Source organism: Lycorma delicatula, chromosome 12, assembly GCF_047948215.1.
Source record: "Lycorma delicatula isolate Av1 chromosome 12, ASM4794821v1, whole genome shotgun sequence".
Classification (NCBI taxonomy): Eukaryota; Metazoa; Arthropoda; class Insecta; order Hemiptera; family Fulgoridae; genus Lycorma; species Lycorma delicatula.
Genome location: NC_134466.1, coordinates 15,022,530 through 15,037,121, shown reverse-complemented (window position 1 = coordinate 15,037,121; position 14,592 = coordinate 15,022,530). Strand labels below are relative to the sequence as shown.

Sequence of the window (14,592 nt, the reverse complement as noted above, 5' to 3'; positions counted from 1 at the left end):
TTCTAGGACATATTTTCAGAATGTAAGAGATCATACGGATAATCGAACTTTTCTGGAACAAGAAAAGCAGACCGTACTGGTTATACGAAGTACAGAAAAACATGGAGGAATTAGACATAACCCGTGAAAACCTAAAAACGAAAACCGGAAACTATGAGAAATTAAAAAATAAAGAAACATGATTCCTATCAAAACCCAAGAAAACAATAAGCCGGGTGTACTCTGAACAAGAAAGGGCAAGAAGATCTGAAACCCTTAGAAATTACTGGCAAAAAAAGAAAAGCTGAAAAACAACAAATCAGCAAGAAAAGAAAGAACTTGCCAAAAAAAAAATGAACTAAAGTGATCCATTATGGTCTTAAAAAAAAAAGATACAAATCAATCAACCCAGGAAATCTGTCATATCTAAAAAGAGTGTTTTGTAATCACAATATATATATATATTTTTTTTTCTTTATGCACGAAAAATCATTTGTACTTTTTAATATTTAAAAAAAAATCTACTAAAGCGATTTGTCTGTACGTATGTACGTTTTTCAAAAAGATAAACATGGAATCAGTCAGAGGTACATGAAACGAGTTAAAAACATTAAAGAACATACAAAAAAATGAATAAGTTTTTGTTATAATATTATTGTATATATATATATACAATTTATATTAACTAACTAACTAATATATAAAATTGTATATTAACACTTACTCGTACTGGTAATAAGTTGTGGTAAGTATTTTTTCCAGAAAGCGCATTGTTTGAGTCTAGGCCCTCTACCAGTGGCTGTTGAATTAATATCCAATGTGAGGAACTCTCTTCCGTATGCTGTATGAACTGGCCAGTATGTTGACGTCCACGTGCCGTCATCTGACATACTTGGATTTCTAAAAAAACAAAAATTATTTATAAAATCAAAAATAAATTCTATTTTCTACGAATGAATAGAAATAAAGGAAAAACGCAAGAGGAGGAAAAGGGATTAAAGGATGAGAAACAGGAAGGGATGTGAGAGGAATAACAAAATGAAAGGAAGGAGTAGAATAAGGAATAGAAGATTTAGGAATAGGAAAACATGAAAAAGGGAAAAATAAATAAATGAGGAATATAGTGAAACAAAGAAAAAGGGGAATTAAAAATATTCAGAAGAGAAACACAACATAAGAAGAAGAGGGAAAATGAACGAAGAATAAATAGTAAGTAGTGAAGGACAAATCCAGAAAATGTTTAAGCACAAGAAAGTAAAGAGTGAAGAAGGGAAGTCGGAGCGAAAGATGAGAATGAATTAGAAGGAAGAGGGAGAAATAAGAAATGAATAATGAAGGAAAAGGAATTGTAATAGAAAATAAAGAAGGAAGAAAGGAGGAGCCGTTTGAACGAATTAACAAAAAAAAAAACCAATGTGAAAAAGAAAGGAAATGAAAAGAAACAGAACACAATAAGGAAAAATAAGATGGTAATGAAATAGAAATTGAAGGATAAGAAAATGTATTCATCAATAATAAAGAAATTAAAATGAGGGGGGAATTATAAATAATAAATAGTTAAGTGGAGGTTGCTGTATTAAAGACTTACAATAATACTTAAAAGAGAGGAAAACATTTGTTTTAAGTTTAAAACTTTTTAACCCTTTTCTATTCCTTTTTAAACCAACTACGCAAACAACTACACTCTAACTTCATTCCCCTACCACTAACAAAAAAAAAACCTGAGAGAAATAAGAAGAAAAGTAGAGCAAGGGAAGTTATGTTGTTGTGTTATGTGAACATAGGTAGTATTTTTTGAAACCTGTTGTTTAAAAGTTAATATTGTAATGTTTCAAACATGTGTTACAATAATAAGGTAAATTTTCAAACTTTTTTTTTACCACAAGATCGCTTTATTACATCCTTTTCACAAGTCTTAATTTATATTCCTAAGTTATTTAATACTGTACGTCTAATTGATTCGACATACATTTTTCTTTATTCACTATATTACTTAAATATCAGTACTTTCTATCAATTCGTTTATCGGTCTACATTTTATTTCTTTCGTTTTATAATTATAATATTATTCAAATAAAGCTTAGCTTCAACAGGAAATGTATTTTTATCGATCTTTTTTTTTACTGGGATTTTTAATTCGACTTTCCTACAATTAATATAGCACAAATTTATGACCGAATTAAACTAATTAAATTAACATCTGAAAAAAAAAACACTGATGGAAACACGTTAATTGAGCAAGAATGAGCTATGATAATGGTATAATAATTTGCATCCAAGATCGTCACACGAAAAAGCTCATGAATATTTGTCTGCCGCTATGGGCTGGTTGAAGTAACTGTAAGAATTCGTCTCTACACGTATTCTTTGTTTAAAACTATTACGTCATCTTGCAGCTTATAATCGAAGATCAAAATTAAATTAGACAAATCTTTTAAAAATAAATAGTGTTTTTAAACGAACGATTTGATTACTGATTATCCGTAGTTTATTTTTCTAATAAACGTACTGTAATATTCTCGATTTGAAATTATACTGGATAAAGATTTGATGCGGTATCAATACGTACGGTGCAAAACTGATTCCACTGTTTTCAATTTGGAAATTTAATGTTAATGATGGATCTCATTCTGGTTTGTCAATAATTGAAAAAAGTTGATGAAATCATGAAAAAAAATTGAACAAGATAAGCACGTTAGCAATTATGATAGCAGTAATAAACTAAAACTCGACCGCAAAATAATTTTAAACAGTTTGAAACCAGGATGGAAGACCTACGTTTGAGCATAAATGCCTGAAATAAGACCTCCAAGGCTGAAGAGAAGAAATCGACCGGAGAGCGAAGAGGTGACGAACAGCCTCCTGCGGAGCAATCGTGCGTCCACGCCTGCGTGGGTAGACAACGGTGATGATGCACGGAGACTATCGATCTCTTGAGTTTGAAGGCACGTCTCGGGGCTGCGTTATGCTTAATTGCGGGTCTGGCCCTGGGAGGGGAGTTGGTGAGGTAGAAGGTTTAGTCGGTAGGGCGCAGGCACACATACGCACTTAAACAACATCTGGCGAAACCTGTTGGCGACCCCGTAACTGGGGTTTCTCTGACCCACCAAAAAAAAAAAATCTATTGAAGAAGGCTGGATGTAAAAAAAACTCAATTTTTGGGTGCCAATGACTTAAAAATAAAAAAAAATAATGAATTAATCTTCCATCTTCAATTTTTAAAACGGAATGAAATTGAACCGTTTTTGAAAGTGCTCATTACGGTCGATGAAAAGCAGATCATGTTGAATTGCTTTGACCACGGAAAGAATCATAGTCAAAGCAAGGTGAAGGTCCACAAACGGTGGTAAGGCCTAGAATTAACGCCAGAAAAGAAAAGAGGTGCTCTGTGTGTGTGGGATTGGAAACGAATAGTTTACTAGGTGCAGCTTGTACTTTCTTTTTTTGTTTAGCCTCCGAAACCACCGTAAAATATTACTTAAGAGCAGTGATTCCCAAACAGTGCGCCGCGGTGCCCCGGGGTGTCGCAGCCTCTTCATAGGGGCGCCGTAAAATATTGTAAAAGCTTCATAATTAATTAAACCAAGACATTTATAATTGTTAATTATAAATGTCGTTACATTTATTACGTTAATAAAGTAAAATTAATGAAGATACACGAGTTTTATTTATTTCTATATCTTACTTACGTACGAGTAGTCGTAGTTTCATTTAGGGTAGGGCGCCATGGAAAAATTTTAATTGAAAAAGGGCGCCGAGACTCGGAAAAGTTTGGGAACCACTGATGTACTGCATATGTAAGTATACGGAGTTATACGAGATGACTATATAACTGTTCCATCCGTCCTATTAATGTGCACAGTTACACACCGCCCGCTACACTACGCACATTAAAAAGCAATATATCGACCGTATGATTGGACATCAAACTGCGTTGTGCGCACTGATCTCTGTGTAACTGGTTAGAGGATCCTTATGGCGTAAAATACAAGTAAATGTTCAATACTGAAGCATACTCTAGCGCCCCAGAATTGGTGGCTGGGAAATAAAAAAAGCATTCTACGCTTGCGCGACTATAATCGTGATTAAAACGTGAATCACTATTCTTACACGTACCTTTACGCATGCGCCGTTTCATTTTATTTAGTTCTAGCCACTCATTTGGAGACGGTAGTTTATGCTTCAAATTTTACCAATTGCAATATATGGGATCCTCTATTCTTTTATAACGAGATCAGTGGTTGTGCGCATCGCTCAAGGTCACGACCGGTCACATCTAAAAGAAACTTGATATCCCGATTATTTCGCATTTCCAATCGACAGTTTATCTCAATTACGGAAGGAGATATGATTCTTTTTATTGTTGCAACCTTTTTTGATGACCCGTATTTATCCTACGAGTTAATTTTTAAACAAATACTTTGTTTAAAGGGGGAGAACGCTGTTCTAGGTGTAAGAACGTTTTTTTACGTAAGAAAATTTTTTAGATTTCTTTGAGAAGATGAAATGGGCTAAACTCTTGTTTTAAGTTAAAAAGATCTTTGTACAAAATTAATTTTTTTAATTTACTGTGTATGTTCTTTGAAATCTTTTTCAAATTTATTTTCCGATTATTTTATCATATAAAAGAAGTTCTGAAAAAAATTCCTAGGAAAATATTTTTTAAATAAGATTTTTTAAAATTATATTCGTACAAATAAAGAAAAGCGATTCAATTTAATAAGTTATAAATAGAAAAGTATTTATTCTGAGCGATATACTGATTGTCTAAAGAAAGGAAAAAATCGCATTTTAGCACATAATGAGGCGTGTATTATTTTTATTCCTGTTTTTTTTTAAGTTACCTTAAAATCACCTTTAGATTTACTAGTGTTATACATCGTATATTTTTGTGCGATAAAATTTTAATTTAAATCTTACTGTTAAAATATTTATAAAACGATCAAAACCGTTAAAAAAAAAACGATTTTCTTTTTAAAAAAACACACTAATAATACCGATTATTTTTTATTTTTTTCATTTTAACAGTAATTATTACTGTTATTTACTTTATAATTCACGTAAGGTTCAGAGTTCGACTCCCGGTACGGGCTCGGTATCATCATATACAGAGTGACCCATATAAAATGCAACCCAACCTTATATTTGGTAGGTATTGAAATAATAAAAAGGCATGTGTAAATGTAAATGTAATTTTTATTATTACCATCCATTACCTTACATTTAGAGTAAATTTTGGAAGTGGCCGCCATCTTCTTGAATACAAGCTTCAATTCTTTGTACAGCGTTTCTTGCAACTTTTTTCAAAGTTTGTGGCTGGATATTTAATACAGCTTGTTCAATATTGACTTTCAATCGTTCAAGTATTCGTGGTTTGTTGCTGTAGGCTTTTTCTTTGAGGTAACCCCGTAGAAAAAAATTCGCCGCAGTCAAATCTGGAGATCTTAGTGGCCACAAGCCTCGACCGATAACACGATTACCAAAGAATTCCTCGACGAAATCAGAAGTTGAACCTGCGTAGTCCGATGTCGCACCTCATGTTGTAGCCAGCAGTGTCCGTCTTCCTCTTCCAAGAGTGCGATGAACCGAAATAAAATATCCTGATATCGTTCTGCATTAATGGTGTACTCGAAAAAAATAGGACCGATTATTTTCATTCGCGATATCGCGCACCACACACGCAACTTCTGCGGGTGTAATTGTTTTTCGTGATAAACGTGATATATACAATAAATAATTCATTATCAGTTTTTATATTTATCATTTTCCATATTTAATTCATCTATTTTTTAGTTAAATTAAAAATAACATCATAAAATTGTTGAAAATGAATAGTCGATCATTTTTTTTTAGAGGAAAATGATTTTTAAGAAAGATTTAATGACCTTTAGATCGATCGGTTGGTAAATTAACCCACTGATTTACCGATAATCCTGGGTTCGAATCCCAGCATTATTCGGCATTACTTATCAGTCACAAAACATCTCAGTAACTACTCGTAAGTAAAAATGTAAACAGAAATTATTCGTAAATTATACGAAGATTAATTTTTCCTTGAAAATATTCGCAACGAGCGTTAAAATATTTTAAATTTTATTCGTAGCATATAAAAAAAATATTTACCGGTAATTTTTTTAAATGATTTTCCTTTTAAAATGTATTATAAGGCATAAAAAAATCGCTTCAATAGGTTGACTGGATCAAACACCCTGCTAACATGTCGAAGGTTCTAACGATCTAATAAGATCCGGATAATGGAGTGTTAAATACATATTCATTTCAAAGTACTTCGAAATAATATAAACTTGAATGGAACCGCGGAGTTGGTCTTTAAAGCCCTTCCTCGTCATAAAAAATGAGAAGCCAGAGACCCGACATTTCTTAATAACTGATAATTCATCTCGCTATCTATGAGTAAATTGCGCAAGAATTTTCAATTAACAGAGAAGGTATGTTTTTTCGCAAAAAGAAAGTTAGAGACCGGGTCCTAGGTTCGAACTCAGCTTGTGTTCATTAACTACTCAAAGTCATATTATAAAAAAAGTTTGTAGAAAGCGTAGGATCACTAAAGAAGAGTATACTATAATAAATAAATTGTAAGGTACTTCATTTCTGAATCAGATAATGAATTATTTTCCAGAAATAAGCGAATTAATGTTAAAATGTTGAGACCATTGCCTTAAAATTAAACGAATCATGAAGATTCAAATAAAAAAATAATAATTTCTAATAAAGAATAATTTCTTCTTTACACATTACGTGTGCATAATTATTAAGATTATATATGATGATACCGAGCCCTTACTGGGAGTCGAACTCTGAACCTTACGTAAATTATAAAGTGACGTATTCACGCACTAATAAAACCCAATGTGGCAGCGCTCCGTTTTGTTGGAATATGATTTCGGGTTGTAAGGCTTTAAGCTGAGTGTAAACAAATCCTTCAGCCGTTTCTGCAAAGAAAAAAAGGTCCAGTTTTACGATTCTGAAGCAGTCCACACCAAATATTAATTTTGGGATATCTTTATTACAGTCAAGTGCAATATCTGGGTTCTCTGATTCCTGTATTTGAAAGTTCACTTTTTCATGCACGTGAAATGTTGTCTAGTCTCCTAACCTTTTGTAAGTTAACAATCATCATTTTAAAGTCTTTCAATCATTTCCACAGAAAATTCCTTTCTAGCAGAGTGATTTTGTAGTATAATGCGGCAATTTTTGTAATTTATAAGGACGCAATTTTAGTCGTTTCTTCAAAACATTGTGAATGGTAGAACGCGGAAGATTTAACTTGCGAACTGCACTCAGAGTTGACTTCCCAGGGCTGTGAACAAAAGACTGACAATGATCTACACTTTTTCATCTGACGTTCTACGCCTGTTTGCACCCTTCTTATGTTCAATACTGCCGATTTCATTAAGTTTATCATACCATTAACGAATTTTTGTTCTAGAAGGTAGCTCTAAATTATACAGAGATCTAAAATTGAGAAGAACTTGTGCGTCTGATTTTGTTTCAATAAATCATTCTACGCATTGTGCTTTCAAGGGGACTAATGCATGTGGTTACATAAACAATCACAAATCTAGTATTTTTCGAGGGAAACTTTATGAGTAACCTGTCAAAGACCGCCCAGCCATTTGTTAATACGACTATTACTTTTTTTCTAATAAGACATCTAAGTCGTTCAGATAATTCTCGGACACCCGGTATTTGCTGATACGTAAATATATTAAGAGAAACTTGACATCTGATCCCGTAGGGAAAGACACCCTCTATGTGGCAGTTTTGGTTCCACGCCACCCCCTCCGTATCTAGCACTTATGAGCTTTACCGGAGGTCATCTTCAAAACCTCTGCAAAACGTACCTCTCAGCCTACTTCATGCCACGTGTGACATTCCCATCAGTGTACTACTATCGTTAAGAACCATCGAGAAAAGAAAAAAAAAACATCTGAACTAAGTCTTAAACAAGACCGAATAACAAAAATAGGGAACCGAAATCCACTACCTACCCGAAAGGTGAAGAGTTGAGTTCAACACGCTGTAACAAAGAATATGAGAACAAAAAACATAATACATGAATAAAAAAACAAAAACAGAAAACGGGAAAGCCGAAGCGTCACCCAAGACCTCCTCAGCAATCTTTTCTTTCGACAATTAAAATAGAGAAGTTCGACAGTAATGGGATTATAATTTTACCTCGAAAATGGCAAAAGGTGGTTGATCAAAATGGCAAATATTTGGTTTAATAGACCTAACTGAACCCTTATAAGGGTTCAATCTGTAAGTGATTTTTCAAAAGATTGAATTGAGCTTCGAAATTTGTAACAAAAAAACAAAAATTGAATTTTGCTATTAAATTATAAAAATATAATAATTTGTTCAAAAATATTTATATTCTTTAATGAATACCAAAGTAAAATCTATTAATTTGAATATTGTCGGTGAAAAGATAAAAAAATAAATAGATAAATAAACCAGATTATTCGTTTAAAATATGACGTTAATATTTCTCGTACGTTATATTCAAAAGGTAGTAAAATGAAATAATAAAATAATCATTAAAAGTATTCATTTATTATTTTATATTTGAAAATCTCTTTTTCCACTTAATATCTTTATGACTCAGTCATATATAAGTTTTTTTTAATATCTGTTTTGTAGTGTATTTTATATACAGCAGGAAATATATATTTTCGAGAAAATATATGCGATATAAAAATTATATTATAAGCTATGAATTTAAGTAGCCAACACATAAATTATTTAAAACGAAGAATTTATAAATAGATTTTTAAAATATTCGTTAAAAAACCTCAAGTTGAAGAAATACTGGAATGTTTATTGTAACATAAATCCGCTGATGGTTGTTTTTATTTTTTATTTTAAGTGACTTTTTTACCCTAAGGCACAGTCTGAATGGCAGATCATTGGTAATTACAAACAGAACCTTCACATTATAATATACGTACAATCAGAATAAAATATTTAATGAAATTATTTATATGATTTTTAAACATAGGAATATTAAAAAAAACAAGTAATTAAAATTCTTCGATAGAAGAAAGTTTAAGAGTAGATCTTATTGCAACAAATAGTATATTAAATCTATGATAAATGAGTTAAATATACATTGGATGATTCAAAAATTACTTCACAATCTTAAAAGCTTGTAAAAATTCATTAAAATAACTTACAAATTCGGTCGAGGACTCATTTCATAGGTAAACACATCAAATTTTGACTCACTTAGTTCATTATTACATAATTCGGTCACCAGTGTTGTTCAAAAATGGATGCATTTACTGGTGCGAAACATGCTCGCTGTTTTGGTTTCACGATTTGCAATCAGCAACTGCAGTTCAACGTAATTTTCGTAGAGGATACAGTAGAGACCCTCCTAGTAAGACGTACAATTTACTCTTAGCACCAAACCTTCGTTGAGACAGGTTGTTCTGTTAAACAGACGAAATCACCAGGACGCTCGTGCGTCTGAAACTGCTGGGGAACAACTGCTGGGTCACGTGAGATTAGCATTTAACAAACGATTGTTTGGCGCGTATTACGTTAACGATTCCACTTAAAGCCGTACAAACTAACCTTAGTTCAACACATTACTCAGCTGAGTAATATGTGAAAATGATGGCTAGAAGACAACGACAAATTTATAGGCGATGTAATTTTTAGTGATGAGTTAACGTTTCACATCAGTGGCAAGCTGAACGATTATAACTGCCGAATATGAGTGAAAACTCTCATAAAACTTCATAGCTATTCGTGATAGACCTAAAGTCAATAATTTTTGTAACCTAAGCAAACAAAGACTGTGAACAAAGAAATGCTTCAACATTTTCTAATTCCTCAGTTAGACGATGATGATCGAGATGAATGCTATTACTATCAGGAAGAAGGGGCACCGCATCACTACCGTCTAGAAGTCCAAGATTTTCTTGATTCTCGATTCCCAGGTCAGTGGATAGGTCGTGGAGGCCACCTCGTTCCCCAGATTTGATCCCACTAGATTTTTTCTTATGGTGTTTCATTAAAGATCGGATTTGTGAACCCCTTTTTCCTGCCGATCTTGTAGAGTTCAGACTTCAAATTAACGCCGGAGCTGTAGAGGTAACCCCCGACTTGCTAGCTACAATCTGGAATGAATTCGACTTTCAGGTATGTCGCATTACAAATGGAAGCATTATCAAACCAAAGGGAATATCGGGTGACAAACTTGAGTTATTTTCCTATGAAATGAGATCTCAACCGAATCTGTAAGTTATCTCAATATATTTTTATATGCTTTTAAAGTTGTAAATTCTTTTTTGAATCATCCGATATATTTGTCTATTGATTTTCAATTCTAAACTATTATAAAACTTGGTCCTTTAGTCATAATCGATCCTCTCTACTTACTAGGCTGGTTTTATAAAGGTTCAATCTGTAATTGATATTTCAAAAAGATCAAACTGAGGATCGAAATTTGTAGACAAAAGGAAATCGAATTTAGTTTAATTTTGGCAAACTGAATTAAACTATAAGAAGCACATATAAATGGACAATAAAAAACAAGGTTATATAATAATAATATGAATTTCTTTTTTACTCTTAAAATTATGCAAATGACTAAACTGAAGAACGGGTTTCGGTAAACGTATATTAGCGTCGTTAACTTTATTACGACTCTTAACTTATATAGACTTTACTGACGTCACTGAATTATACGTAACGTCGTATAACATGAAATTATGTAACCGGATTGTTTTATATAAAATTTAGGTACATATATATTTTAAGATTACTAAGTACATATATAATAATTCTGGATGTAATATATACTTATTTTTTGACTAGAAGAACTTAAAATTTTTCGTATATGTCAAACGGTTACTTTGCTTACGTAAGATTATGTAAAGTATTCCGGTACATGTTGGCCTAACGGATGGACTGGATGCAGTACACAAACAAAAATCAAAATTTTTCATATAGACAATAACCCCGACACAGCCCCAACCTGATTTTTTTAATATTTCCTAAAATTTAATACCACCAATGGCCCATAAGTAGAACTTTTTTGAGGTATTTTCTACCTATAGCTACTATATTGGAGCAATAATCTGTGGGCGAATAGAAAATATAAAGTTAAAAAATGTCAAAAGCATACCACTGCACAACACATTTCATGGTATATTCGAAAAATATTCCGGAATATTTTTCTTTTAGGTCGCATTACCTTATGGGCGAAAATCTTTTGAAGTTTCTTTACATAAAGAAGTTACATGTATAGATTGATTAAAAAATTACGATAATAATGTTAAAGCTTTGAGATATTAATATAGAATATCCGAAAAAGAAATCCGCTGTTTTAAATCAAATTTATTTTATTACGTTAAGAATTACAAATATATGCGTTTTATTACATGAAATTACAAAATCTAAAGCTTTGTCTCCTAATATAACTCGATATGAACACCGTTTACAGACCTGTAGAAGTCAAACCGATAATTCATCTCATTATACAGACATGTCTGCAGGAATCAATTTCATAGATGCTGTTGAATCTTTGGTACAGGTGATCAAGTAACTGGTTTTTCTTGGTATAAGATGTCTTCTATTACGTAACCTCAAAATAAGAATTCCATCGGCGTTAAATTGAAACTTCGCGGTGGCTGATTTTCTCTGCCTATCCGGCCTTCTGGGAACCTATCATTGAGCGCAATACGCACAACTTCTACATGGTGTGGAAGAGCCCTCTATATTAAAATATTAGGCCCACAATATTTTCAATCTGAGGAAATACAAAGTTCTCTAACACATCCCGGTAAACTATGCGTGTAAAATTCTAATCGATGGAAAAAATGGCCCAAATATTCGGTTATATGTACTAATTCCTTCCTTTTTCCTGTTTAGCCTCCGGTAATTACCTTTCAGATAATACTTCAGAAGATCAATGAGGATGATATATATGAGTATAAATGAAGTGTAGTCTTGTGCAATCGACCATTCCTGAGATTCTGTGGTTAATTGAAACCCGACCACCAAAGAACACCGGCATACACGACCTAGTATTCAAATCCGTGTAAAAATAACTCTCGACTTCTAAGCCAGCTGATTTGGGAAGACGCGTTCATCACTAGACCAAGCAACTTTTATATGTACTAATACTGGAGAAAAAATTCACTTTTGGACAGTTACGAACGAATTCCGCCGATTCGAGTGGATTTTCTGAATCCCATATGCGATAGTTATGGCGATTCATGACTCCATGAACATCAAATGTTTTTCCTTCTACCTGTCCTTCCAATATTAAAGCGACTATTCCAGGATGCCTTAGTATGTGGCCTATAAGTCTGTCTCTTCTTTTAACTATATTTTTCCAAATGCTTCTTTCTTCATCTATTTGCCGCAATACCTCTTCATTTGTCACTTTATCCACCCATCTGATTTTTAACATTCTCCTATAGCACCGCATTTCAAAAGCTTCTAATCTTTTCTTCTCAGATACTCCGATCGTCCAAGTTTCACTTCCATATAAAGCGACACTCCAAACATACACTTTCAAAAATCTTTTCCTGACATTTAAAATAATTTTTGATGTAAACAAATTATATTTCTTACTGAAGGCTCGTTTCGCTTGTGCTATTCGGCATTTTATATCGCTCCTGCTTCGTCCATCTTTAGTAATTCTATTTCCCAAATAACAAAATTCTTCTACCTCCATAATCTTTTCTCCTCCTATTTTCACATTCAGTGTTCCATATTTGTTATTTCTACTACGTTTCATTACTTTTGTTTTGTTCTTGTTTATTTTCATGCGATAGTTCTTGCGTAGGACTTCATCTATGCCGTTCATTGTTTCTTCTAAATCCTTTTTATTCTTGGCTAAAATTACTATATCATCAGCAAATCGTAGCATCTTTATCTTTTCATCTTGTACTGTTACTCCGAATCTAAATTGTTCAACATCATTAACTGCTAGTTCCGTGTAAAGATTAAAAAGTAACGGAGATAGGGAACATCCTTGTCGGACTCCCTTTCTTATTACGGCTTTTTTCTTATGTTCTTCAATTGTTACTGTTGCTGTTTTGTTCCTGTAAATGTTAGCAATTGTTCTTCTATCTCTGTATTTAAACCCTAATTTTTTTAAAATGCTGAACATTTTATTCCAGTCTACGTTATCGAATGCCTTTTCTAGGTCTATAAACGCCAAGTATGTCGGTTTGTTTTTCTTTAATCTTCCTTCTACTATTAATCTGAGGCCTAAAATTGCTTCCCTTGTCCCTATACTTTTCCTGAAACCAAATTGGTCTTCTCCTAACACTTCTTCCACTCTCCTATCAATTCTTCTGTATAGAATTCTAGTTAAGATTTTTGATGCATGACTAGTTAAACTAATTCTTCTGTATTCTTCACATTTATCTACCCCTGCTTTCTTTGGTATCATGACTATAACACTTTTTTTGAAGTCTGACGGAAATTCCCCTTTTTCATAAATATTACACACCAGTTTGTATAATCTATCAATCGCTTCCTCACCTGCACTGCGCAGTAATTCTATTGGTATTCCGTCTATTCCAGGAGCCTTTCTGCCATTTAAATCTTTTAATGCTCTCTTAAATTCAGATCTCAGTATTGTTTCTCCCATTTCATCCTCCTCAACTTCCTCTTCTTCCTCTATAACACCATTTTCTAATTCATTTCCTCCGTATAACTCTTCAATATATTGCACCCATCTATTGACTTTACCTTTCGTATTATATATCGGTGTACCATCTTTGTTTAACACATTATTAGATTTTAATTTATGTACCCCAAAATTTTCCTTAACTTTCCTGTATGCTCCGTCTATTTTACCAATGTTCATTTCTCGTTCCACTTCTGAACACTTTTCTTTAATCCACTCTTCTTTCGCCAGTTTGCACTTCCTGTTTATAGCTTTTCTTAATTGCCGATAGTTCCTTTTACTTTCTTCATCACTATCATTCTTATATTTTCTACAAAAAAAAAAAAACGTTTTAAAATAAATAATAATTCAATAATAATAATAAAATATGAAAAAATCAGAAGTTATTAGTGAAATAAAATTTGATATACTTTTGATTTTTAAATATTTGTATATGTAATTTAATAGGCGTATAAGGAAGTCATATGATATTCCCATCAGGTTTTTTTTTATGAGATGGGCAGCCATCGACTTCTGTGGTCATTTAGTCAAAATGAAAATTTATAGCGTATGAAAAGTGCTATGCCTGATCGGGATTCCGAATAAGTGTCTAAAACGCTATCATTCGCGCCACGGAGGCCGGTAAAAGAAAATCTTATATTTTCTAAAGATAATTTAATTAAAATATCTCTCATCAGATATCAATCCAAAAAAAAATTGTATAATAAATTATTCGTCTTTAAGTAAATGTACCAAAAATTATCGGGCAACATTTATACGATTTTTGAGGTAAAAAGTAATCTAAATGTAAAATCCTTATAAATTAGTTTTTGTTGCAATTTTATGACGGTTAATACAATATTTTGAATTGATGACAATTATTAAGGTAATACTAAGTGAATAACTTTAAATCGAACAGGGATGGCTCGAAATGAAGTTTTTTGAGTATTATCTTT

The 14,592-nt window shown here is 32.5% G+C and overlaps 1 protein-coding gene across 1 annotated transcript in view; it reads right to left on the bottom strand.

Moving 5' to 3' along the window:
- Window positions 1-692: 692 nt before the first annotated feature.
- Window positions 693-14,592, bottom strand: part of LOC142333356 (acetylcholinesterase-like) — a 186,414-nt gene continuing 172,514 nt past the window's right edge. The window contains exon 5 of the mRNA XM_075380379.1: window positions 693-879. Within this exon, the coding sequence (XP_075236494.1) occupies window positions 693-879 (187 nt within the window). The remainder of the gene's footprint in view (window positions 880-14,592) is intronic.